The sequence below is a fragment of the Muscardinus avellanarius genome, assembly GCF_963383645.1.
Source record: "Muscardinus avellanarius genome assembly, chromosome: 14".
Taxonomy (NCBI): Eukaryota; Metazoa; Chordata; class Mammalia; order Rodentia; family Gliridae; genus Muscardinus; species Muscardinus avellanarius.
Genome location: NC_137800.1, coordinates 9,176,493 through 9,203,641, shown reverse-complemented (window position 1 = coordinate 9,203,641; position 27,149 = coordinate 9,176,493). Strand labels below are relative to the sequence as shown.

General features: G+C 50.4%; 1 protein-coding gene across 2 annotated transcripts in view; it reads left to right on the top strand.

Moving 5' to 3' along the window:
- Positions 1-27,149, top strand: part of PTK2B (protein tyrosine kinase 2 beta) — a gene marked incomplete at both ends in the record, with an annotated part of 53,528 nt that overhangs the window by 14,892 nt on the left and 11,487 nt on the right. For both annotated transcript variants that reach the window (XM_080710478.1, XM_080710477.1), the window contains 21 exons: positions 7,528-7,706; positions 8,164-8,251; positions 9,336-9,415; positions 13,365-13,427; positions 13,614-13,668; positions 14,093-14,233; positions 14,575-14,649; positions 15,168-15,269; positions 15,892-16,009; positions 16,559-16,598; positions 16,937-16,983; positions 17,746-17,796; positions 18,108-18,205; positions 19,232-19,316; positions 19,469-19,569; positions 19,819-19,934; positions 21,086-21,186; positions 21,360-21,449; positions 21,944-22,148; positions 24,516-24,624; positions 25,759-25,824. In XM_080710478.1, coding sequence (XP_080566604.1) covers positions 7,528-7,706; positions 8,164-8,251; positions 9,336-9,415; positions 13,365-13,427; positions 13,614-13,668; positions 14,093-14,233; positions 14,575-14,649; positions 15,168-15,269; positions 15,892-16,009; positions 16,559-16,598; positions 16,937-16,983; positions 17,746-17,796; positions 18,108-18,205; positions 19,232-19,316; positions 19,469-19,569; positions 19,819-19,934; positions 21,086-21,186; positions 21,360-21,449; positions 21,944-22,148; positions 24,516-24,624; positions 25,759-25,824 — 2,010 coding nt within the window. The remainder of the gene's footprint in view (positions 1-7,527; positions 7,707-8,163; positions 8,252-9,335; positions 9,416-13,364; positions 13,428-13,613; positions 13,669-14,092; positions 14,234-14,574; positions 14,650-15,167; positions 15,270-15,891; positions 16,010-16,558; positions 16,599-16,936; positions 16,984-17,745; positions 17,797-18,107; positions 18,206-19,231; positions 19,317-19,468; positions 19,570-19,818; positions 19,935-21,085; positions 21,187-21,359; positions 21,450-21,943; positions 22,149-24,515; positions 24,625-25,758; positions 25,825-27,149) is intronic.

Genomic DNA, 27,149 nt, shown 5'->3' with positions numbered 1-27,149 from the left:
CTCACTTGCTTTCTAGAAGGAAACCTGGAGTTTTTCTGGGTTTGTTTTGGTTTTTTTGGTGTTTTTTGTTTGTTTGTTTAGTTTTGGGGTTTTGCATATAATAGGCCCTGGGGAGTTTCACCAACTGCAGAACAGAGACTGAGTAGGAGAGAATTTGCAAGGCCCTGTCTGGCCTGACCCAGGTCTTATTGGCCCATTTGATGTGATATCTTTCCTCCATGTGGCTGGCCATCCCCCCATCAGAGTCTCTTTTCTCTTCTTATTTCAAAGTTAGTTCAGACTTATTAAAATCATGGGAGAAAAAAGCAATGCAGTGAATTCTCTGTGTCACCTGGATTCCACAACTGTTCAGCTTTATAATTTGCCATATTTATAAGCTCTTTCTTTTCCTAAACATATACACATGCATGCCAATTATCATTTTTTTCTTCACAGTAGGACAAGTCGTAGCAATGCTGCCCATCCTCCAAATGCTTGTGTTTATTTTCCCCAAACAAGAAACTCTCCTGCTGACCTTGACAGAGACGAGCTAAATCAGGAAGTCAGTGTTACCCTGATGCTTCTGTCCAGACCAGAGACTCCATCCAAGTCTCACTGACTATTCCAGCAATGCCTATTTGCCTCATCCAATCCAGGAGCACACAATGCATTTAGTGGTCATAGCTCTCTAGTCTCCTGCAATTTGTATCAGTTCCTCAATCCTTCATTCTATGGGTCTCCGAGGAGACCCCTCACTCTGGGTCCCATGACTGGACTTGGGTTACAAAACCTTGGCAGGAACATCCTGGAAATGTTGTTGTGTACATCTTGGTGCATGCAGGCACAGGAGGCACGAAGGTTACCTGCCCCACCCCTAGGTGGTACTAACCTTGATGATGGGGCCACTCATGTCTGCCTTGTTTTCTTTTGTGTTTGATTATTGTCTGAGGAGCCATGCACCGAGGACATGTCATACCAGGCACATTGTCTCATCATCCATTGATGAATCCTGCCCGAGTCAATCAACACTGAGCTTGTTGCCAAGTGGTGATGTCTATTTCTATCTTGTTCTCTACATTTATTAGTTGGCATTATGCTGAAAGGAAGAACATTCCCTTCCCTCCTGTTTATTTATCTGTTTGAGATTCTATTTTTTCAAAAGGATATAATCATTCCTATCATTATATATTAATCTAACTTACCTCAGATTTGGCCAATGTTGACCCCTTCTAGATGGTTCTGTATCATTGTTATATACCCCAACATCCTCTAAACATTTTCCTTTTTTTTCTAGCACGGAATGATGTTTCAGGCTTGTCTTGTACTCCCACCCACCCCAGTGGATCCTTTCAGAGAGGAAGGATTTCCAGAAACTAAGACTAAACTTGGTGCTTGGTTTGCAAATCATTGTGGGACAGCATAACTTCTAGGCCCTTTAGTAAACAAAATTCAAACTCTCTCTCACCTGTCTCTCTCTTCCCCTCCCTCCTTCCTTCCCTCCCTCCCTCTCTCTGTCTCCATGAGTCATACCAGTATTTCTAATTCCAATCTCTTATGCATGGTCCTCTCTAGCCTTCCCCCCTCCATAGTTTGAATACTTACTCCAACAGTAAATGTTTCTCATTATCCTTAATGTATGTCTTTGCTCAGCCACCCTCCCCATGTGTAACCAAGTTCCTCATCATTCTAGCAGTCTCTGCTTCAGACCCTGCTCCTGCTCCTCAACCTTACTACTTTGACCTTCTATTATGCCCCGACCTTCAAGAAAAAGGTAGAATAAACCAAATTGTGTTTTCCCAATAGTTTGCAAAAGCACCAGACTCTGCAAGAGATTATTGTGATAAAAAAAATAACTCTGTTTTTTGAATAATTACCTTGAGCCAAATTATATTCTAAGGAGTTTTAACTCATTTAATCCTGACAAAATAACAGTACAAGTAAATACTGTTATTTTCTCCATGTTCTAGATAGGGAAAAAAGAATTGAATCCAGAGAACATCAACATGTTGTCAAGACCATCTACAGCGGTGGTGGTGAATGGGCATCAGTATACTTTGGCAGCAGGGCTTGTATTCCTGCCTGGATACTGCTCTGCTGCCTTCTGGCTGGCAGGGATTTGAAAGGAGCTCTCTGCTTCCCGGCCCTCTCCCATTTGTAGAGAACACAGATTTGTTCATAAAATAGCACAGACTTCAAACACAGTGGACTATCTTGGCTGGATTAATCTTCCTGCAAGCAACAATGATAAAATCTGGAGAAAAGTTAGAAGCAAATGCTCAGGCTCTGAGGATGCCCACAGTGAGCAGAGATGAGGGAGACATCTGCTCTTGAGAGATGGATTGTGATGGAGGAGCTTTGCAAGTGTTTGGCTTTTCTTCTGAATTTATTTTCCAATGTGGGAGGGACAGGGAAAGCTTTACTAGCAGTCTTAGCAGCTTGAGGGGCGTTGAGGTTAAAATCTGGGACTGGAAAGGCAGCAATAAGGTTAGAGGTAAGTCACAGGGTGGATCCCAAAATAGAAGATGATGATGGTGATGATCATGACCATGACGATGATGATGGCTATGATGGTGATAATGATGGCGATGATGACGAGGAGGATGGTGATAATGATGATGACGATAGTGGTGGTGATGATGATGGAGATGGTGATGATGGTGATGATGATGATGATGGTGGTGGTGGTGGTGATAATGATGATGATGATTATGGTGATGAGGATGGAGATGGTGATGATGATGATGATGATGGTGGTGGTGATAATGATGATGATGATGATGATTGTGGTGATGATGATGGTGGTGGTGATGATGATGGAGATGGTGATGATGATGGTGATGATGATGATGGTGGTGGTGATAATGATGATGATGATGATGATTGTGGTGATGATGATGGTAGTGGTGATGATGATGATGAAGATGATGGTGGTGGTAGTAGTGATGGTGGTGATGATGATTGTTCTCATTGTAGAACTGGGGATAGAACCCAGCGGCATTCTACCTCTGAGCTACAGACCCGACCCTATTTTTTTAATTCTTTATTTGGAAACAGAGTCTCACTAAGCTGTAGAGGGCCTCACTAAGTAGCTGAGGCTGGCCACGAACCTGTGATCTTCCTGTCTCAGCCTCCCAAGTACTAGAATTATGGGTGTATACCACCACGCCCAGCTTTATTTTTAAAATCTCTAATTTACAAAAGCATCAAAATGCACAAATAACTTTGGACTAAAGTTATACACCATGAAAATTGTAAAATATTAAGGAAAACTAAAGCACATCTAAATACACAGAGATATATGGCATGTTCATGGATTATAAGACTCATTGCTGTTAAAATGTCAATTCTCCCCCACTGAGATTTAACAAAATCTCAATAATAATTCTGCAGATTTTTAAAATAGAAAATGAAAATCTGATTCTAAAATTATTATAAGCTAGGTGTGGTGGCACATACTTACAATCTCAGTACTTGCGAAGCTGAGACAGGAGGATCATGGGTTTGCAGCCAGCCTCAGCAACTTGTAAGCCCTTCCACAACTTAGTGAGACCTTGTCTCAAAATAAAGAATAAAATAGGGCTAGGAGATAGCTCTGAGGTAGAATTCCCCTGTTTTCAATCCTCAGTAATACAAAAAATGAATAAAATAAAATTATTATGGTTGTAAAAAGATCTAAATACTCTTGAGAATATTAGATATATAATAATAAATAGCCCAATATTCTTGGGAGAAAATGGCAGAAAATTTACCCTATTTTTAAATTATTATCATATACTTTATTTTTTATTTGGCACATTGTAATTATAATCAATCTATGCCCCAAACTTTACCCTATTTGACTTCAAGATCTCCTCCAAGGCTACGGTACTATAGACAGTATTGTATTGGTATAATATAGAAATCAACAGAACACAAGTGAGGATTCAGAAAGAAAATGAAAGTCAATAATCAATGCTGAACAACCATAGATCTACATGAAGAGAAAGAGAATGAGAGAGAGAATTTTACCCTACCTCACACCATATTTAAGCTTTCATTCAAGATGAATTACAGACGTAAAAGTGAAAGTTAAAACTATGAAACTTATAAAAGAAGATATAAAGTGTCCTCTTGACGTGAGGGCAGGCAAAGATTTCTTATGGTGCAGAAACACTAGCCTTAAAAGATTTTTAACCAATTAAGCACACTCAAGTGGCCTTGGAATCCTAGTACTTGTGAGGCCAAGACAGGAGGATCATAGGTTCTAGGCCAGCCTCAGCTACTTTGTGAGGCCATCTGCAACTGAGACCCTGTTTCTAAATAAAGAATTAAAAATAGGGCTGGGGTATAGCTTGGAGGTAGAATGTGCCTGGGTTTAATTCCCAGTATCACCAAAAAAAGGGAAGATACTAATATGGAAATGAATAATAAGCATATTATGGACCTGGAGAAGATACTCATAAAACATATCGTAAAATGTACTTTTATCCAGAACATATGCCGATCTCCTAAAAACAACAGAAAAATAGGCAAAAGATGTGAACAAATATTTCACAAAAGAAGGTGTATTGAGGATGGAAGGAAGCTCTTCAGCTGATGCAGTGAACAAAGACAACATGATCAAGGCCGATCTCAATACATGTACAAAGGAGGGGAGGGAGGGGGTGGGACAGGGAGAGCTCACCAAGTGCTGTGTGCGTGTATCGCCTCACCACTCTGAACTGCATTATGATGTGTGATTACAAGGCACCAATAAATATGTTTTAAAAAGACTGACAACGCCAAGATGTGGTATAACAGAAGTCTCATGTCATCATGGAAACAGAAGCATTGAATAATCTTGGTGGTTTCTTATAGAGTAAAACATACCTTTAACCTAATAACCCTACACCCCTCAGAATTTATTCAAAGGAAATAACAACATACATACACACAAGTACTCGTAAGTTGATTTTCAAAGTAATTTAATTCACCACAGTAAAAAAAAAAAAAATTAGGAATAGCCCGTGTTCCCAGAAGTAGAGGGCTGAATACATATATCATGGCTTATTTTTAAAGTAGAATATCACCCATCAATAAAAAGAAACAAAGGACTGATATATACAACGATGTGGGTGAATCTCAGACATTATGCTGAGTGGGGAAAAAAAAGCTAGACACAAAAATATGCCATATATTAAATGACTTCATTTATATGAAATCCTGGAACAGGGGAGAGGGTGTTGCCTGCCAGGAGGGATGGGAGTGGGCCTGGAGATTTGGCTGTGAAAGGATAGCAGGGAACTTTCTGAGTTCTGGAAAGCTATGTTGCTTAATTGGTGTGTGGGTTATACGGGTATATTCATGTGTCAAAATCACACCGTTAAAATTTGTGCACTTTAATGTATATAAATTTTACCTTAAGAGAAGAACTGTAAAATAAAAATTACTAGGTGAGTCATGGTTGGAGTAGGTGGTACAGATAGAAGCAGGCATGGCGGCCATTGCTGGAGCCAGGCTGAGCGCACAGAGGGGAGTTATTATACTCATCGGGTTGCTTTGTAGATATTTGAGATTTTCAATAATAAATAGCACAGGGGACCTAGCCCTGAGGAAATTAGACCCTAGCCCAGCGGGTTTCGATTGGAGAAAGGGAAAACTCTAAACACCAGAGGTTGGGGACTCCAAGTGGGGCTCAGAAGGGAAAGAGAGGTTCTGGGTGATATGTCAGGAAACTAAGTGGACAGGGCAGTGCAGGAGACCAGGGGTGGGGAAGTGGTGGAGGTCGTGACAAATCTATCTACTTCACAACCTTGAACTTAGACTCTTACCCATGTCCCTCTCCCTGGGCGCCACAGATCACAGCCCATCCCAAGCCTCAGTTCTGAATCCCACATTGATATGTTGGAGCTGTCGACACGCGCGTTCCGTGACTCGGTGCCCCTGGCCTATCTCACGAAGTAGTGGTAAACCCCTCTGACGAGCGCTTTCTTTTCTAACATGAAAGGGATTTTTCAGTCTGAGGGTCTCCTGGCTTCACAATGCCAAGGGGTCGGAGCGGGCTGGCAGGAGGCAGCCGGACCCAGACCCAGGGCACTCCAGAAGAGGAATAGCTGGGAATTCTTTCAAACCAGTACTGTTTACATAGTGGTTTAATGTTTTCCTAATGGAGTTAAGAGAAATGGATTTTCTTCTAAGAAAAAAAATGGTGTAGCTCCTTCTTTGTGTTCCTTTTAAGGAATTAATTGCATTACGTTTACTAAATTAGACAACGTCTTGGGTGGCATGCTTAAAAAATATAAAATCTCAATAATGAAATGCTCCTCTTTGTGGTCAGACAGCAGCCTTCTCTGTATCATTTAGTCTCTGGGGTGCTGTAGGCTTGGTGGTGAGCACACTGCAAAGACATCTGGCAGGGCTAGGTTAGTGTCTGCGAGTTTTAAAATTTGCAACCAAGAGAGCTCGCTGCTCTGTCTGCTCAACTCGCCCATTATTATGTGGAACCACATGAGAAACCCGAGTTAAAACAGCACCAGTATAAACCAGGCATGATAGTGCACATCTGTGACCCCAGTACTTGGGCGGCTGAGACAGGAGGATCACAGGTTTGAGGAACGTGTCAGCAACAGAGGAGTGACACTCTCGGCAACTAAGCAAGACCCTGCTTCAAGAAATCGGGCTGGGGGTATATCTCAGAGGTAAAATGTCTCTGGGTCCAATCCCCAATGTCACACACACACACACACACACACACACCCCAGTGTGATTTCAGAACCAGTCAAGATCTACGGATGGATGTCCAGGCAATTGCCCAAGTGGCTCTCCTGTCAATCGAGATCTGGCTCTGGGCCAGGAAGCCGGGTCATCAGTCTGTGAGCAGGTGGCCCATTTAACCTCTAGGTGACAGGCAAGCATGGACAAGAGGCCACTCCCTGCCAGCTGTTTCCAGTGACCATGCTTCTTGTGTGGGGACTCTCCACTTCCTCCCTTGGTAGGAGTCTTGTCCTTCTGTCTTGCCCAACTCCACCACCCCAGGGATCAGCACAACATCCTCGGAGTCCAGGGGCGCAGGGTGCAAAATCCCAGCTTAATCCCACGAGCCACGTGGCCCGGATCAGTTCCTCTTCACCACGTGGGGATGGTAGCTCCTGCTGGCTTCCCTCTTATTGTACAGATTCACGTATGCAGAGTATCTAGCCGCGCCTGGCCCAGTACTCAGTACTGCTGGCCGAACCAAAAACCATTCAGAAGGCGCCTTTGCGTGGCAGGTGCTCAGTGAGGATTAATTGGTTTGATGAGACCAAAACCGAAACTCTGTGCTGTCTGCTTCCGAGTTTTCTCAGTCCTTCTTCTCTCTCCTCTCCGGTCCTCTATATTTGTCTCATGTCGACAAATTGTTCATTCATCACATGGAGCGCTCTGTGCGCCAGGTCTTGCAGTAAATGCTGGGGAACCAGAAGCAAATAAAACCCTACAACAGAATCCCACCCCAGAGACTCGGGCCTGGGGGCTGGGGTGTTCATGAGGGTTGCAGGACAATATAGAGAGACTCTGGGCACCCCCTGAGCCACACCCCTCTCTTCTCTGTAGGAGATCATCACCTCCATTTTGCTGAGTGGGCGGATCGGCCCCAACATCCAGCTGGCCGAGTGCTACGGGCTGAGGCTGAAGCACATGAAGTCAGATGAGATCCACTGGCTGCACCCCCGTATGACTGTGGGGGAGGTGCAGGACAAGTATGAGTGTCTCCACGTGGAAGCCGAGTGGAGGTACGAATGGGGGAGATGAGTGTGGGGCAGGAGGTCCTCCCTAGAGCACTCTCCAACCTCAGAATCTTCTAGAAAATCTAGGACTTAGCCTAGGGTTAGTCTGCAGAGTCTAATGCATGCAGTTTCGTGGCCTAAAAATAGACTTAGAGTAACTCTCTATCCCAGGGCAGAAATTCAGGCATATCTCTACCTGGGATGCTCTTGGTACTATGGTGAAGAAAAGTGGAGGATGGGGAGGACGGAGAGGCAAACACGAGGGAGAAAAGATGGAGAATGACAGCTATCTCTGGCCACCTCTCTGTCACAGTCCTTCACCCAACCACAAAGGAAGACATGAGTTTTGCAGGGGTGACCCAGAGTCCCATGCCAGCCCTTGCAGGGGTCTGGAGCTGCTCCCACTGCCTCACTGAGATCCCAGCTTCCCTGAGTCACCCAGAGCCTGACTGTCCTTTCACAGGTATGACCTTCAGATCCGCTACTTACCAGAAGACTTCATGGAGAGCCTGAAAGAGGACAGGACCACGCTGCTTTATTTCTACCAACAGGTAAAATGCACCCCCATCATACCTTAAATGCCAAGTAGTATCTATCCATCCTTTCCCAGAGAGAGAGAAAGGCAAAGCCCAGGTTTGGGAGGGTCCTATCTAGGAAGCTTATCTTGAAGCCATTCCTTGGGCCATGGCCAGCTGTTCTAACTTTGCTGAATTGCAGGCTCCCCTGCCCCAATGCTCCCAGCTCCTCTCGGGTTCCCATGGCAGCCCAGGAGACCTGGCCAAGGAAGCAGGGACCGTCAGTTATCACACAAGCCCTGTGGCCTTGCACATCTGGTTTTCAGCCCAGCTCCACCATGTACCAACCCAGTATTCCCAGGGACCTTCCTTCACCTGCAAGAAGCTGCTGCTGCTTCTATAAGATGGGGATAATAATAATATCTACTTTATTGGGTTGTTGTGGAGACCAAGTGATAACATTGGCAGTATGCTGGCAAATTGGCTGCAGGGAGAAAAATATCTTTGATTCGTAGCACTTGCCAATTGCCCTGGTGTAAATTCTCACACCAAGGCCTAGTTCAAGTTTCCAAAGGATATTTACCAGCTCACAAAACCTCTGAGAGTGTGATGGCTGGATTTTTTGAGCTGTTCCAAGCATCCCTGACATTCTGCTGGATGACATGAGTGCCCAGCACAGCTCCTGCACAGGAGCACCCAATGTGAACCGCCACCATTGTTTTCTGTGTGGTTTAGCTCCCTCCTGTGTCTCCCCCCTGGTTTGCTAGGAGGGTGACATCCATTCCTACTTATCAGCATTTGGATAATTTATCAGCTTTGGATAAATGACCCCTTCCTAAATCTCAAAGTCCTTCTCTCCAAAATGGGGGTAAGGTAGAGGAATCTGGAGCAGGAAATAATATCTGCGAACACTTCCCCAAACCCCTCGGCTTTGACCTGTGGGGACACACAGCACTTCCTGGGGTTCAGGATGCAGAGGCCGAACTGAGCACTGGCCTCTTTTTTGCATCCCATCCCTGCTCAGCGCTTGCCTGGATGGAGTGAGTGTGGGACCCGGTTAGGGGTATAAGTAAGCTTCCCTCTGCCCGGGGAGTCTGACCCTTGGTCTTTCTCCCGCCAGCTCCGAAATGACTACATGCAACGCTACGCCAGCAAGGTGAGCGAGGGCATGGCCCTGCAGCTGGGCTGCCTGGAGCTCAGGTAGGTGGCACCAAGGCCATAACTGGGACAGCGCCATGCGGGCCCCCAGGCTGGCCTGGACTTTCTCTGTGTCCCGAGTAGAAGCAGGTGCAGGCATGTGAGAGCCGGGAAGGACAGGAGAGGAGGCCGAGAGCCTGGGATCTGTGTGCTCTCAGTCTGGTCCATGGGACGAATGGGAGAGGAGGACCAGCTCGCTCTGCCTCTCGCCCTGACCTTGCCCCTGGGCTTCCCACTTCTCCCCGTCTCTGTCTCTGTCCCTCTGAGGTCATCTAAGTGACCAGTAAATGCTGGATCTTGGGGCTGTGAATGTGGGGCTCTTCTTCCTGCACTGCCCACCGCTGCCTCCCCAGCTCTGGGAAACACTCATTAGAGATTAGCACATCACTCAGAGAGGTCCTCAAACTCACAGTGTTGGGGATGTGACAGATGTATACATGATAAAGCATAATACGAGACAGGGTGAATATCTGCCAGACAGTCATCTGTGCAGGAGCCATTCGTTCTGCCTATAAACATCAGGAAGGGGAGACTTGAGCTGCTCCTGGAAGAAAGAAATGAATTTCAACGGACAGACGGCACATGGGGACGGGGTTGAGGGTGCAGGCCAAGCCCAGGGATCAGTAGAAGGAAAAACGCAGACCAGAAAATGGCCGCAGGGACTGGAAAAGCTAAGATGGGGCCGGCGGCGGGAGGCACCACTCTGATAACGGCGTTGTAGTGGTGTCATAGGACAGCAGACGTCGCCGGCCCTTGTCTACCTCCCAGGACCTCTAGAGCCCTCTAACACCTGCATTGCACCTTAGACTTCACCTCTGAAATTGGGCAGTTATTAAAAAGTATAGATGCATCTTTTTGTTTTCAAATCTGATAGTTAGGGCTGAAGTAAGTCACCGGTCAGTCATCATTTAGTAAAATAGCCGCACAGAGGAGACCATTAGCATCCGGCGTCACGCTTGTGCACGCTCGGGTCACCCTCATTGGCTGAAGCACCAGGCACCGTGCTCACAGGCTGGAGGACCGGGGTGGCCACCCACGTGGCTCTGCAAGGTGGTCTGGTCTAGTGATGTCAGCTTCTAATCAACTCAGGCAGCTCTCAAACCCACACTTGCTTTCCGAACGAGCCCGAGGAACGGAGTCGATGGATGTTCCTATTCTTACCCACTGACCACTGAGGCTCAGGGATGTGCTGTCAGGGAGAGGACACGGACGGCACCTACTCTAAACCTAATAGGAGATTTTCGGGCCTGGTCATTTTTAAGTGAAGAGGGTAGAATAAAAAGCTCCGCATGAGGATGGACTATTTTACAGTCAAGTTACGACTGCTTCTCACTGCGTGTTGGATAGATTTCTGAAAAAATTAGACCATAAGGAGCATCTTCTAGGGCTATGATTCTTACCTGAAAACCATGGGCCAAGGTTCCTATTAATATCACAGATTGCATAACTTGCCTACAGACACATGCTGTCACCAGAAAAAATATAATGTATTCTTTCCTGACTTAAAAAGGAAGTATGATATATGCAGGGGACAGGAGATTAGCGACACGGATTCTCAGCGGATTCGATTCCCATCCAGGGGAATTGGGCACAGTGACGAGAAGCACAGGGTCAGGAGCTGGGCTGCCCGGATCTGCGCCCGGGTCTTGCATTTACTTTCTTACCCTGGACAAGTCACTTAATCTCCCAGCACCTCCATTTCTTCATGTGTGAAACAGGAATAATAATAATAGTAGAAACCTGGCCAGGTTGTTATGAGGAATAAGTAATTTGTTATGTTTCAAGTACTTAAGACCACCAGGTATAATGGGGATAAAAGTATTCTATGATTATTTATTTGGCTCATATTTTTCTCTTTACCCTTATTTTATTTATTTATTCTTTTTTTTTTTTTGCAGTATTGGGGATGGAACCCAGGGGGCATTGTACCTCCAAGATACACCCCCAGCCCTATTTTTAGTCTTTCTTTATTTTTGAATCAGGCTCTCACTGAGTTGGGAAGGGCCTCACTAAGTAGCTGAGGCTGTCCACAAACCATAATCTTCCCGTCTCAGCCTCCCGAATGCTGGGATTACAAGCGTGTGCCACCATGCCCAGCTGTTTATTTATTCTTGTTTTTAATTTTTTTGTGTGTGTGGGTCTGGGGGTGGAACCCAGAGGCATTTGACCTCCAAGCTACACCTCTCGCCCAACTTTTTATTCTTTATTTTGAAGCAGGGTCTCGCTGAGTTGCGGAGGGCCTCACCAAGTAGCTGAGGCTGTCTGCGAACCGCGATCCTCCGGTCTCAGCCTCCCAAATGCTGGGATTACAAGCGTGCACCACCACGCCCGGCTTATTTATTCTTAATAAATTTGTTGTTTAGAGCAAAACTGAGCGGTTGGCACAGAGATTTCACATGCACCTCCTGCCACCATATGCATAGCTTCCCCATCACCGACACACCCCACGAGTGGTGCTTTTCCCCTGACTGGTGAGCCTGTGTAGATGCAACACTTTCACCCAAACTTCACAGTTTACAGTAAGGTTCACTCTGGGTGTGTACTTTTTGTGGGTTTGGACAAATGAGGTGTCCACCATTATAATATCATATAAAGTCATTTTCTACCCTAAAATGCTCCATTCCCCACCTGTTTGTCCTCTCCCCAGGTCCTGGCAACTGCCGTTCTTTTTATTGTCACCAAAGTTTTGCTTTTTCCAGAATGTCATATAGTTGAAATGACACCTAATCGCCTGTCATTGCTTTACCAAGGGTGCTTTACAAATGCCAGTGTATCATTTTGTCTAAATATGAAATGAAAATGTGAAACTTATGACATATGCTAGAAATTAATTTGAGGAATCTAATAGTTTGTCTTCCTAGACCTGAGACAACTAACAATGTTGCCCAGCTCCATGAAAGTCCTAGAGTGTTCTGATCTAAAAGAACACAAAAGCATGTATAATCCAAGCTTCGTTAAGTACCAACTGATAAGTAAAGATTAAAGAACACTTACCTCGCTTTGCTTCAAAAGGCTCATGGTCAATTTATAAATACTGATAATAAGTTCGTGTGTGTATTGCTGCTTAGAAAGAAGACACGGCCAAGTGGACTTTGCATAGATGTGCTCTGTTCTCTGCTGTCCTCATCCAGCTTATCCATCCCAGGACCTGCACCTGCCTACAGACAGGCTAGGGTTAGGAGAGGCAGCCAGACAGTAGAGGGCTCCCGTAGCAGAGAGACTGGGGTGAGATAACTGGGTGCTCTTGGCCGCAGCTGAGCTGGGTTTCAGCACTGGAGACTGAGAGGCTCACTCCCTGGGAGGAGCCAGAGTCTCTGATAGGTGATGGTGACAGGTCCTCCAGCACCTCCCAATGACATTTGGTTGCTCCAAAGCTTAGAAACACACAGACAGGCACACTGGAGTGATGGGCATCTCTGTCAACAGAACCACATCATAGGGTGTGGGTACCTAGGAGCTTGCCTGAAAGCACAATTCAGTAAAGGCAGTTTTTCAAGGGCCTGAACATGGTCTGCGTAGATGGTCTAATCTTCTAATGGTCTAATTCAGTGTTTTCATTGGGGAGCATTTTGCAGCCCCCTCCCCAGCCTGAGACAGTTGGCAATGTCTGAAGCATTTTGAGTTGTCACGTCTGGTGGTGGTAGGGGGTACTGGGTTACTTGTTTCTAGAGGCTGCAAGTAGAACCGCCATCCTCCTCTTCAGCCTGCCAACTTCTCAGTCCATAAGCTGGCTCTCCCAGAGCACAAGGCTGGTGTCTTTTCTGGGAACAAAATTTGTGGGATTTTCTTTTTTCCTTTTTCTGTGTTCTCTAAGTGTTCAGGTTTATGCCTCTTCCACGTTTCCCCCAGTGACCCCCACATCTGGCAAGGGGAGGGTCTTCTAGGCCAACACATGAGCACTTAGTGTCATGTCCGATGGCCTCAATCTCCAGCCAATGTCCTCTCTCTGCAGGCGGTTCTTCAAGGACATGCCCCACAACGCACTGGACAAGAAGTCCAACTTTGAGCTCCTAGAGTAAGTCCCGGGACCGGCCTCCTGTCCACCTTCTTCTCGTCTTGTCCCCTCCTCCACCCGTTCCCAGACCAGAGCTGGCAGGCCCCATCTTCCTGTGCCAAGCCCTCTCACTTTCTCCTGATTGGCCAGAAGTCCTGGCATGGTGGGGAGAAGATTCAAATGCTGCCTCTGTTTCCCTTCTTGCAGAAAAGAAGTGGGGCTAGACCTGTTTTTCCCAAAGCAGATGCAGGAGAACTTGAAGGTGAGAAAACTAGACAGGCCCGGGCAGCCTCTCATTATGAAGGTCCCTGGGACTAGAGTTGAAAGGATTGGGCTGGGGATCCTCAGAGAATCCAGGACATCCATGCTGCCTTGAGCCACCTGGACAGGGGGCAGCCAAGTGTACCCAATGGGCCTCTTCCGAGGCTGGGCATCAGGATGCGATGTGGCTGATTGCTTTTGCATCTTGAGCACTGGGAGGCCAGCCTTCCTGCCTCCCCCAAAGGTTAGTGGTGTGGCTCCCTGGAGACGGTGGAGTGGATTTTAGGGAGCAGTCACAGATGCACACGTGGGAGGGACCTGGGAGGGCACTGTCCAGCAGTGGGCAGCCTTCGATGAGACCCAACAGAAAGAACCCAAGCTTGGAGTGGCGGGGCCTGGCTCAGCACTGCCCAACTTTTCCCCAGCCCAAGCAGTTCCGGAAGATGATCCAGCAGACCTTCCAGCAATACGCCTCTCTCCGGGAGGAGGAGTGTGTCATGAAGTTCTTCAACACCCTCGCAGGCTTTGCCAGCATCGACCAGGAGACCTATCGCTGTGAACTCATTGTAATGACCCAAATTCCAGGTCTCCTGGGATAGGAGACCAGAGAGTCAACTGGGGGTGGGGAGGGGCCCTGCTCAGTGTGGGTGAGCGGGCAGCGGGCCCTCGCTCACCTGCCCGCGTCGGGCTCGTATTTGTCCACATGCAAAGCCGAGAGCTCACTGTGGGCCTCCAGCCCTGGGAGGTGGACAGGTGGGCAGGTTGTCAGGAGCTGTATGGTCGGGGGTCACATGGAAGGAGCCAGAGGGCGCCAGAGTCCCATCTAGCCTGGAGAGCTTTACCTAGGATGTCCAAGGATGCAGAAGGCAGAGCAGAGGCAACAGTCCCCTCTCCCCTTTCATTCCAGCAAGGATGGAACATCACCGTGGACCTGGTCATTGGCCCTAAAGGCATCCGCCAGCTGACAAGCCAAGACGCAAAGGTAGACAGGGCCCGAGGGCAGGTCCTGGCCGGCTGGCTCAGAGGTCTTCCTCTTTTTCCGCCAATCAGTTCTTTTCCCCGTTGCTGAGAGCAGAGACCATATAAGACGATGTGCTTGGGGTGCTTTCTGCAGAGAGTGTTTGGGGATGGCACCACTTAGCCTCTAACTTTCCTGTGGCTACCCTCTGCACAGAGGCGAGCAGAGGGGGAAAGAAGGATGCTGTGGGCCTTCTCCTGGCTCAGAGAGAAGAGCTGCTTTTTAATGGCAAGAGGAGGCAGTGCCTTCCCTGGGGTCCTGGGACCTGGGTCCATAGAGCCAACCTTGGCATATGACCTTGGCAAGTCTTGGAACCCATTTTTCTCTGCTGCAATGTGAGGGGCTTGGACTAGATGATCCTTCCAGGCTTACACAATTCATCCCCCAGAGACACTCCCAAATGCATGTACACCCCCAGCCTGCCTCGTCTGCATGGCCTGATCCCAAGTGATGGGTTTAAGGACCCCCTTCCTCTTCCACAGCCCACATGCCTGGCGGAGTTCAAGCAGATCCAGTCTATCAGGTGTCTCCCAATGGAGGACGGCCAGGCCGTGCTGCAGCTAGGCATCGAAGGCGCCCCCCAGGTGAGCACCTCTGGGCACCTGGAAGCTCTGCAGGGTAGCATCGCGGGTTAAGACTCAGGCCAGGCTGGCCAGTGCAGGTGGGGACCAGAGATTTGTTCCCTGGTTAAGAAAATGTCAGTGCTCAAATAAAGGACTCAGAAAATGATCCGCTATCAGGACATATTTTTATCTTACTATCAGAAAAGAAGTGAGGAACATTATAGGGCAGATCAAGGTGACCAGGTATAACAGAGTCAGGTGTAACAAGTCAAGGCTCAGGAACAAGAAGATTTTCTGGTGGAAGAATCAGAGCTCTCCAACTGCAGGGCAGTTGCCTCTCCTCTCCCTGCCCCACTCCCGCCTGCCCTCGCTCCACTTCTGCCTTTACATAATAATCACCTACAAGGTACAGGGCATTGTATTCTCTTCAAGAAGCAGAGTAAGAGACCTGGAACTGGCCTCCCCAGAGCGCAGGGTGTTGGTGGGAGGGATGGACAAGCGCGCCCCCTGGTGGCGGCAAGGAATGTGAGCAGAGAGGAGGAGAGGCTGGGCCTGGGGATCCTGCAGCCTCTTCCCCAGCCCTATGGGGCACAGTGGAGCCAAGGCCCCAGGACTCACCGTTGGCTGGTTGTCTCCTCTGCAGTCCTTGTCCATCAAAACTTCATCCCTGGCAGAGGCAGAGAATATGGCTGACCTCATAGACGGTTACTGCCGGCTGCAAGGAGAGCATAAAGGCTCTCTCATCGTTCATCCCAAGAAAGGTGGGTTTCCCCTTAAAAGCAGAATAGCCCAGGGGTGGGTGGTAGCACCGCTGAGCCAAGCCCGCAGGGCAGAGAGGGTACCCATAGCCGCCAGCCCCCAAGCCAATGCGGTGTCCTCCAGAGTGTGGGGAGATGCTCGGGCAGCCCGCGGTGCTTGCCATGGGCCCCATCCTGCATCACCAGCGACAGGCCCTGGTCCTGGCCAGCCATCTCTGACCCCTCTGGTCAGGGCGGTGTGAGGCGGGGCTTCCAGAGAAGCTGTATTTGTAGCCCCAGGGAGACGACAGCCATTTATGAACCGTGGCTGGTCCCTCTTATGCATGTTGCTCTGTTTGGGGGCTGGGGTCAGGAAGCGGGGTCCAGGCCAGACCACACAATGTCAGCAGCAGGAAGCATATGCAAAGCATTCCAGCTCTGGCCCAAGGCCCACGTAGCTTAGCACAGGCAGAACAATGAGGAGGGGCCTCCTGTAGGAACAGCAACGGCCCGCTGTCCACCCAGGACCCCGCGTCCCCAGCTCCAGTCTTTCTTCCCCCCCCCTCTCTCCAGATGGCGAGAAGCGGAACAGCCTGCCCCAGATCCCCACACTGTGAGTACATCGGGAGGCAGGGGAAGGCCCTTAGCTCAGCCCGCATGCGAGAGAGGGAAGAACACGCAGGAGCCCTCACCTCCCACACCAGATCCCAGATTCTCATGAGGACGCAGTGCATTTATAGGAATACTCCCTGTGCCTCCCTGGTGTTACTCAGAGGGCTGCTGTCCTCTCCCCACCACATTCTAGGCCCTGCCGTGCTCCCTGCTCGGCTGGTTGGCAGCCAGATGGGCTACCACTGTGAATGGGCGCTGGGTGGAGTGGACGAGGCTGCCCAGGGGGATGTGTTGTCAGGCTCAGAGCTTATCCACCTCCTGTCCTTTTACCTCCCACAGAAACCTGGAGGCCAGGCGGTCCCACCTCTCGGAGAGCTGCAGCATAGGTGAGCCCGCCCGCGGTGCCCTGCCCGCGCCCACCTCCCTCCTGCGTGGGCTCCTGACAGTGCCCAGTGGTCCCCCATGTTATAGAAGGACCTCCTCGGTCACTTCTCAAGGACGCCTTTTAAAGGATCATCAGTCGAAATAGCAAATGAGTGTCAAGTAGTTATCACAAGGCATTGTGTTGATCTAAGCTCCGTGGCTCCAAACAAAGGCCTATCGACCCCATGGCTTTCACACAGGCATTAATTCTCACGGGCCCGGAAGCTGGCAAGTCCAAGATCTAGGTAGCAGCAGGTTCTGACCGGAGTCGGCGCTCCTTTCTCAGATGGCCGTCTTTTCATCCTGAGCTCTCAGGGCGAAGTGAGCGCGAGGCTTCTCTCCTTCTTGTTAAAAGGATACTAATCCCATAGTAGGGGCTCTCCCCTCATGACCTCATGTAACCCTCCTCACCTCCAACCCACATCCTGAAACCATCACATTGTGAGTTAGGGCTTCCACATAGGAATCTGGGAAACGCGAACGTCCAGTTCACAGAGATTGGTAACAAGTATTATTTGAAAGAAGCTGAAGCAACTTGTTCTAAATAACACAACTGGAACTAGCAAGCGGGGACTCACGCCAAGGCACCTTAGGCTCAGTGGCCACGTGAAAGCCCAGGATCTCCCAGCTTTACCTCCCCCCAATGCCCATGGTTGCGCAGACCTCCAGGTGGGAGCCACACCGATTCCCCAGTGGCCTGATGCGGCTTCTTCCTGCCATTCTAGAATCAGACATCTACGCAGAGATCCCTGATGAGACCCTGCGAAGGCCGGGAGGTAGGTCTCAACCCCACTGCGGTGACCACAGTCAGGGCCCTGGAGAGTGACATGGTAAAGACCCAAGGGACAGCACGGGGAACCGTCTCCGTCGTCCTCCCCACAGGTGCTCAGACAGGAGCAGAGCTGGGGCTCAGGACTTGAGAGCTGAGACTGTGTGCCGATTGACTGTCCCCTCTCACGGGTCTGATGCAGTGGAAGTCTCTAGACCCCTGGGTCGTGGCTGAGGCATTGTTGGGGGACCTGGGGATGCCTGTGAAGACACCCAGTGGTCTCTGTGCTCAGGGACTCTGTTTTCTGCACCCGTGCAGGTCCACAGTACGGCGTCGCCCGCGAAGATGTGGTTCTCAATCGTATTCTTGGCGAAGGATTCTTTGGAGAGGTCTACGAGGGGGTCTACACGAATCATGTGAGTCCCAGACTTTCTGACACTCTTCGTCTGCCTGTCTGCAGAGTGAGATAGGACCTTGCACTTGAGCCACTTGGAGGCGGCTGCTGTGGTGCGGCAGATCCTCGTTCACGCAGCTGGGGAGTATTTATGAAATAGGGAGAGCATAATGGGGATGAGGGACAGGGAATGAAATAGAGGCAGGATCTGCGAAAGGGTCTCAAGGCCTGGTAGGAGGGGCCAGGGGGCAGGTGGGAGAAGATGCCGTGCTGAGAGGAGGAGGAGTGGGACCCGAGCAAGCACGAGAGAGGGTCCAGGCCAGTGACAAGCTCGGCCTTTGTGGTCACGCTTCTACAAGGCCTGGGGAAAGGCAGACCCCATGGGAACAGCAGCATGGTTGAAACCTCATCAATAAAGAGACAGCACAAGGCCCGGACGCGCCACCAATGAAGACCGCGAGTCACCTGCCAACCTTGGGCAGACCACATGGCCCCTGGCCTCAGCACCCTGGTCTAGGCAGCTGAGCTTGAGCCATTCGACCTGTGAGGGCCTCTCCAGTTCAAACATAGTCTGATCAGTAAGAAAGGGAAAAGCTGGGCGTGGTGGCACACACTTGTAATCCCAGAATTCGGGAGGCTAAGACAGGAGGATTGTAGTTGGCGGACAGCCTCAGCTCCTTAGTGAGGCCCTTTGTAACTCAGTGAGACCCTGTTTCAAAATAAAGAATAAAAAATACAGGGCTAGGGGTGTAGCTCAGGGGTAGAATGCCCATGGATTCCATCCCTAGTACCGGAGAAGAAGAAGAAGGAGGAGGAGGAGGGGGGGGGGGAGGAGGAGGAGGAGGAGGAGGAGGAGGAGGAGGAGGAGGAGGAAGGATAAGAGGAAAGAAAAGGGCTGAGAGAAGGAGGCGGTAATGTGCAGAAGCTAGGCCACTTCTCTTCCCAGGCAGGTGGTAAAGTCCTTGTGCAGCAGGCTGAGGTCAGGGAATAGACATTCATTTGAGCACTAGGCTGGACCTAGGTTCCTCCAAACACATTCCTTTTGCAGAAAGGGGAGAAAATCAATGTGGCAGTCAAGACCTGCAAGAAAGACTGCACGCTAGACAACAAGGAGAAATTTATGAGCGAGGCAGGTAGGTGCCTTTTGGGGAGACCCCACAGCCCCCCAAAAGGGAGGGGCGGGCCTGAAAGGGGAGGTGTAAGCAGCGCCCATCCCTGTTGGGTCCCCGGATCGCAATACTCCTGTGTGACCTTTGTACTGCCCACATCTCTCTTCCTCCCTCAGTGATCATGAAGAATCTTGACCACCCGCACATCGTGAAGCTGGTTGGCATCATTGAAGAAGAGCCCACCTGGATCATCATGGAATTGTATCCGTATGGGGAGGTGAGCTGGAGGTGGTGGGCCGGAACCCTCTGGGAACCCCTAGACCAAAGTTGAGCAGGGCATGGAGGGCCGGTTGGAGCCAGGGACCCTGCTCCCAACTTCCTTCCTTCTGTAGCCAGCAGAGGCAGAGAACCTGTTGGTAGAGGAAATTGCTGAAACATCTTGGCATCTTTGGGTCTGCCACCAGGAAGGCCCCCTGGTTCATGCTGGGGCCCAATGAGGGGTCCTGATGGCCTCTTCCTCCTGCAGCTAGGCCACTACCTGGAGCGAAACAAGACCTCCCTGAAGGTGCCCACCCTCGTCCTGTACGCGCTACAGATATGCAAAGCCATGGCCTACCTGGAGAGTATCAACTGCGTGCACAGGTGGGCGCAGCAGGGCCTGCTCGGAGGAGGCTGTGGTAGCGGGGCTGGGGCGTCACAGAGCTGCCCTGGGGTCCCAATCACTGAGCGTGCCCGGCCACAGCCTCTGCAAAGCATTTTCTCACCTGAAAAGTTAAACCAGCCCTGTGGGCCCCGCAGGAATATTACTGAGACTAACCCTGAAGCCTGGGCTATCTGTAGCTCAGTACCTTCTGCCCCGCCCTGGGGAGCGTTAGCAAATAGCTTCCCGCCTTGCTCAGAATCCCACTTCTTCTAGCCCACCACTAGGAAGCGCATGGCACAGGAAGAAGGGACCCACTGGGCTAGAGGGGCACCTGGAGGTTCCTGGCCAGACACCAACTGGGTTCCCCAGGGCCCCTGGGCTGCCAGCCTATGCCTGACTGCGCAAAGTTGCATAGAAATAGTCACTCATCCAACAGGTATCAGTGCCAGCGGGCTCCTGGGCTCTAGGGCAAAGTTGTGACCACAAGAGACAAAAGCTCCTTTTCCCTGAAAGTTCACATTCTAGCATGAGAATCCACTGCAAGATGCCGTCACTGGCTGAGATGGCGAGAGGATAGATTTGTTTCCTTTGTTTGTCCGTTCAGTTGAAGTTACATGCTTTTAAGTCATTCATTTATTTATTATGAATTATTTATTTATTTATTATCATTTATTATATTCATTTATTTATTTACTGGTATTGGGATTGAGCCCAGTGGCATTCTATTCCCGAGATACATCCCCAGCACGTTTTATTTTTATTTGGAAACAGGGTCTTACTAAATTGCTGAGGCTGGCCTTGAGCCTGCATTCCTCCTGTCTCAGCCTCCCAAGTGCTAAGATCACAGGCATGTATGTGCCTAGCTTGTAAAGCCATCTTTTCAATAATAGAAACAGACGTTAGAAGCAGCGCTGCCTGTGAGAGGCGGGCAGGCACACCTACCTGGCTGAGTGGGAGCGATGGTACCCCATCACAGACAACCTGAGCCGGCAACTATGTCCATCCAGGAGTCCGGAGCTCGGCTCTGCAGACAGGCGCCTGGGGCAGCCCGCTCTTCCTGCAGTAGCCGGCTGGGAATGTCCCCTCAGCTCTCACCCGTACCAGGGTCCTGAGGCAGAACCTCACCCTGGTCTTCTCATCCTTCGTCCAGGGACATTGCCGTCCGGAACATCTTGGTGGCCTCCCCTGAGTGTGTGAAGCTGGGGGACTTTGGCCTTTCCCGGTATATTGAGGATGAGGAGTATTACAAAGGTGAGGGGGCTTTCTGACCCCTGGAGGGGGGGTCACTGAAACCAAATTCCCAGAAAAAAAAATTACTCAGGCAGCCTGGGGCCGAGGGTCTTTGGCGAGTGGGCTGTATTTCTGGATAACTCCAGATCTTTCTTCCCCCAAATAACCCCCGTCAACCTCTTTGTGCACCCAAGCCTCAGTGACTCGCCTTCCCATCAAATGGATGTCTCCCGAATCCATCAACTTCCGCCGCTTCACCACGGCCAGCGACGTCTGGATGTTCGGTGTGTGGGGGAGGGGAGGCATGGACAGAGCTCATCCCTGTGCTCAAGCTGAAGGGGGGCAGGGAGAGGGGTCCTTCCCAGACCCTCAGTGGCACTGAGAAGCCATAGAAGTGGGGGGTCAGTGGTGGAGTGGGAGTGGCAGGGCCGAGATCTAGCCTGGACAGACCGGGTTCCTCTTCCTGGGAAAGTCGCTTGTGACCAGTATGAACTCCACCAACCAGCCCCAGGGACTGGAGTAGGATGCCCTGAAGGGGATCCTCAAAGTCGAAACTCAGAGGTTTCTTCTGAGAAGGAGGCTCAGGGTGCGGAGACCAGCCTGCGGGGTGCGGAGGGCAGGCCCCGGTTCATGTACTGAGGATGTTGGTCATCGACCCCTTGGAGGGCCACCGTGGGGAGCTGGGGTAACGCAGGCAGGCCTCCTGGCTGGGACAGAGCGCTAAGGGCCACAGCTGTCCCGGAGAGGGCACCAGGCCTGAGCGCCCCCTCTCCCCCAGCCGTGTGCATGTGGGAGATCCTGAGCTTCGGAAAGCAGCCTTTCTTCTGGTTGGAGAACAAGGACGTCATCGCGGTGCTGGAGAAAGGGGATCGGCTGCCCAAGCCTGACCTGTGTCCCCCTGTCCTGTACACCCTCATGACCCGCTGCTGGGACTATGACCCCAGTGACCGGCCCCGCTTCACGGAGCTCGTGTGCAGCCTCAGGTGAGCACAGGGTGGGGGTCAGTGGGCAGAGGGCCCCCTTGGTCACTGAGAGGTTCCGTCCAGTCGGATGTGGTCAGGGGCACCACACCTGTGCTTCAGGTGTACTCGTACGCAGCTGCTAGATGGAAGAGTTCAGGTTCAAAGTCGGTGAGAGCGTGCACCCCACACCTCCCTTCTGACCAGCACTGAGCCCCATGTGCACACCGAATGAGCCGATTCTTGTAGCAGAAGCAGGTTAAGGTGCTTGGCACAGAGGCACTCGGCAGATCTGCCAGAGGACAGAGGCTGAGACCAAGTTCACGGCCAGATATGAGCTCAGGGACGAGGTGGGCCTAGAGAAGGCCCGTCCGGCTGGGAGTCTCAATACTAAGCACAGTACCTTGCTCCCGGTTAGAATCAAAAGACGGGAGCGGACTCTCACGGGAGCACCCTTGTGCTTGGTGGAGTTTGGCATAGAACGTTTCTTGGCTCTCTACCTGGCTCTCCCAGGTAGCAAGGAAGGGAGTACTTTTTGGCTTTTATCAAGACTGTAATCTGGGCTCTCCTGTCCCCTCTGGTTGGGGGATAAGGATCCAGAGCCATCGTTCCTCAGTTACTAAAAGATCACTGGTGAAGGGTGGGGTTTATTTTAGAGGTTCAGGCTTCCCCGGTTTCCTTAGTGATTTGCCTGCCATCAGCTCTCCCAAGCTTGGTCGGACTTCTCTGGGCCCTCTTTAGGGTTGCGGCGTCAGTAAGCATTTGTGGTAAAGGACCAGATCGTGAGGGTCTTGGGCTTCACGGTCCACAGACATCTCTGTCGAATCTGCTCAGCTCTGCAGTGACTACTTGAAAGCAGCCGTAGACAAGAAGAAACGGAGACCCTTTCATGGGTGGATGTCGAAACTTGGATTTCACACAATTTCCATGCATCATGATATATGTTTTGAATTCTTTTTCAGTCATTAAAAGATAGGATTGCCAGTCTTAACTTGAAGCCATATGAAAATTGGTGGGAGGCCAGATTTGGCTGGCTGCCAGAGCTGGCTGACCGCTGCTTTAGGGAACCCTTTGCTTAATTAACCTTAAACACCGCGACTTAAATGTAGTAGTCAATATGCTGCCAATTTTTTTTTTTTTGGAGGACAAGAAAAGAGCCCCTAGAAAGTGCTTGTGGGAGACTCCTAGAGAGGGAGGCTGGAGATGCCCAGTGAGGAGCAGCAGATGACCTTGTACTTGTTTGTGGGGCAGCGTCCCCAACACAGTGTAACCCTCTGACTTAAAAGGCCTGTCTGTCCCTTCGTTGGCACTTCTGATTAAATACACAAATCTGCCTGTTCCTTGAAAAGGAGGTTGAGAAGCCAGGGAATTCCAGGAGAAAAGTATTTGCAGGCTGAAACTTGAGAGGGCAAATGCTCTAGCCTGGCTCTTATTCCATCAAGGAACCTGAGAACCACAGGGACTGTGAAGGGTGCCTGCCTCTGGGTGGAGAGCTGCCCCCATTAGAGGCACCGGGCCAGACCCCCACCCTGGTGAGATAGGAATGGGTGTTTCTGATGTGACCCAAAGAATTGCAGAAACCCAGAAGGTCCCAGGATGCCTCCCTCTGGCCACAGCTGACAGCCCCTCCTTTGGTGTTAAGAAAGGATCCCATTCCATCTGTGTTTCCCACCGGGTAGAGGAAGGGATGGCCGCCTTCATGTCAGAATATAAGCATTCTTCCATGCAATGATAATCTTAGAATCCTTTGACTGACAAAATATAGTAAGCAGTGGACACGGTATCCACACTGTGTTCAGAAACAAAGAGCCACGTAGTATAAACCCAATAGTACATGGCATTTGGCATCCATTTGAACATGTGGATTCGTGGACCCCTGTAATGATTCTAGAGGCCTCCAGGGTCTGTGAACCACAGGTTGAGAAGCATTGAATTGGGTTAGAAAGGCGAGAGAGAGCGGGTCCACAGCCCCCATGAGCACACACTTGAAGTGTGATGGTGGTCTTTAACAAGCTGTGGCACCGAGGCTGGGTCATAAAATTGACCAGACATTGGAAGACTGTGCAGGGGATGTTACCAGTAGGAAGCGGAAGACCTGAGGAGGTGGGGCCGCCATGACCTCCTCCTGCTGGGTGGGCTGGATCGGCTTCTCCAAGGACTTCTTCCCACCTGGATCCTCTCTCATAATTCTTTCAACCTTGGTGTGGGGGAACCCTTGAGATTCACACCCCAGCCTGTCTTAGAGGGATCTCCCCAGGCCACTCTGCAGGGGAGATGGAATCTAGGGTCCTCGGCCGGGTCTCTCCTGGCCTCAGTGCAGTCCAGCGAGGAGCCCCACGGAGCCTCTCACTTTGGCCCTGTTTCTCTGTCTTCACCCTGGCTCCTTGGCAGTGATATCTATCAGATGGAGAAGGACATTGCCATAGAACAGGAGAGGAATGCTCGCTACCGACCCCCCAAAATCTTGGAGCCTGCTGTGTTCCAGGAACCTCCACCCAAGGTAAGCCAAGCCCTGGCTTTGTTGATCCCAGCCATCATTGCATAACCAGGTCCCCGTGTGACCCGCTGTCCTCTCAGAGCATAGGCAGGATGTGCCCCTACAGTCCTCTCGGCCCTGCAACCCAGCCGTCCATTGGGTCATCTCAGTGCCCTGGCAGATGGAACCTGAGACAGCGGATGCCTCATGGAGAAGCTGGGTCAAGAATCATCCCTCAGGAGTTTCCCTTGGGAGTCTGGGTTCTTCACTCTAGGAGCTCTCCAGGGCTAAAGTAGATCTCCCTGGGGATACATGGATGGAGTTCCTTGGGCCCTAAGGCCCAGTCTGTGTCTATGGGCCCCTCAGCCATGAGGTACCTGGGTTTCCAGAGCCTGTATTAGTTAGCTAGAGCTGCTGTAACAAAACCCTACAGACTAAGTGGCTTCAGCAACAGACACCTTTCATAGTTCTGGAAGCCAGATCCAGGCGCTGGAAAATTTGGTATCTGATGAGGGCCCCTTCCTGGCTTAAAGATGGCTACTCTCTTGCTGTGTCCCCACCTGGTGGAGAGAGAGACCTCTGGTCACTCATCCTCTTTTTATAAGGAAGAGGACCCCACCCTCATGACCATGTCTAACCCTAACCACCTTCCAAAGGCTTCACCTCCAGCACTACCACATTATAAAGGACTCCAACATATGAACTGGGGCGGGGCAGGAAGCACGAACACTGAGGCCATAACTAAGCTCCATTTTGCCCAACACCTTTTCTCTTTGTCCCTCCGGCCTGGCGTGTCCTTCCCGTTCCCTCGGGCCCAGCTCAGTGTCCACCTGCCTGAAGCTTCCCTGAGAACCTGAGCCCTCAGTGACCTCCTGGCTCTGGTAATGGCTGCCGACTGCTGACTGGACAGGTGCTCCCACAAGCAGGGAGGCAGCACCCACACCGATCACAGCCCAGGAGGGCCACGGCTGGCCTCCGTGCCTCCCCATCCCTCTGTATGCAGTCAGTGCTGATCAGTGGAGGCACACTGATTTGAATGACTTTATCCCTCTTCTGCTTCACTGCAAACAAGCCTGGGCTGCTTCCTACCTGGCGTTCCCCTTGGTGGGTTAGTTTTGGTCGAGTGAACACACTTACAGCTCTGGATTCTCTCTCCAGCCCAGCCGGCCCAAGTACAGACCCCCTCCACAAACCAACCTGCTGGCACCCAAGCTGCAGTTCCAAGTAAGTGCAGAACCAAGGGGCCGGGAAAGGTTCGTTCTCTCTCATCAAGGTGTTTCCTGAAGTTCTAGTCCTGTGCCTTGGAGGAGCACTGCTGCCCGCTTAGCCGATGGAGACGGCCTGGGTTGGCTCTTCTTTGGCACCCAGGACAGAATTTAGACTCAAATCCAAAGAACAGAATTTCGATTCTCCACTAAGAAAGTCGCCTGTGGCTCGGTCCAGCTGTCTGCAGGGTCTGCTGCTTCGTGTGCCTGCCTGCAGCTGCCTCCCTTGTCCAGGGCTTCCCTGGCCTCCTACTCTGAGCAGAGTTTTCTGAGGAGAAACCTCAGAGAGTTGGGACAGACAATATCCTCAGAGAATTGAGTCGCTCCCTGGGGCTCCCTGCAGAGGCCCTGGACAGGACCTGGATGGCCAGTAGAGAGAGCGGGATTCCACGTGAGCCTCTGAACCTCCATCACCAGTGACCGTGGTTCTCCCCAAGGATGTAGGTCCTTGACACAGAACGCCCCTGACCTGGGTCCCTCTGCTTAGGAGGCAGAACACCCTACTTTCTTTCCTTCTCTTCCATTCCCCAGTTCAGAGCAGCTGCTCAAAAGTAAAGCATCTCAACCAAACGCAGCCATGCAGCCCCTTGTTGCTACTTACAGAAAGGCGGTGGCCCACGGTCGTAGATTTCTCCTCAAGGAAATGCCCCCAAGGAAAATTAATCCCACCCAAGAAGAAAGTGGCAAATCTTCTCCATGTGCAAAATATGCCAGAAGGTGAAGCAAGGTCCTGAGAGAAGACACACACACACACACACACACACACACACGCACACACACACACACACACACGCACGCACGCACGCACAAACGGACACACACACACACACACACACACACACACATACGCATGCAAATACACATATACATACAGAGTCAGCCCTCCATATCCCTGGGTTCTGTATCTGGATTCAACCTACCAGGAAACAAAAATATACCAGAAAACAACAACAACAACAAAATACTTGTTTATATTGGACATTTGCCGAATTTTTTTCTTGTTCCCCCTAAAGAATGCAGTATAACAGCTATTCACATAGCTTTTACATTATACGAGATCTAATAAGCAATCTAGAGATGATTTAAAGTACACTGGTTATTTAAATACTATACCATTTTACATAAGCGACTTGTGCATCAACAAAGTTTGGTGTCTACAGAGGGTCCTGGAAGTAATTCCCCTTGGATCCAGAGGGACAACTCTATGCATGTGTATATTTATTTATTTATATGTGACCATAACCCTCTTCCTGTGAACATAACCCTCTTCCAAAAGGTCCTGAG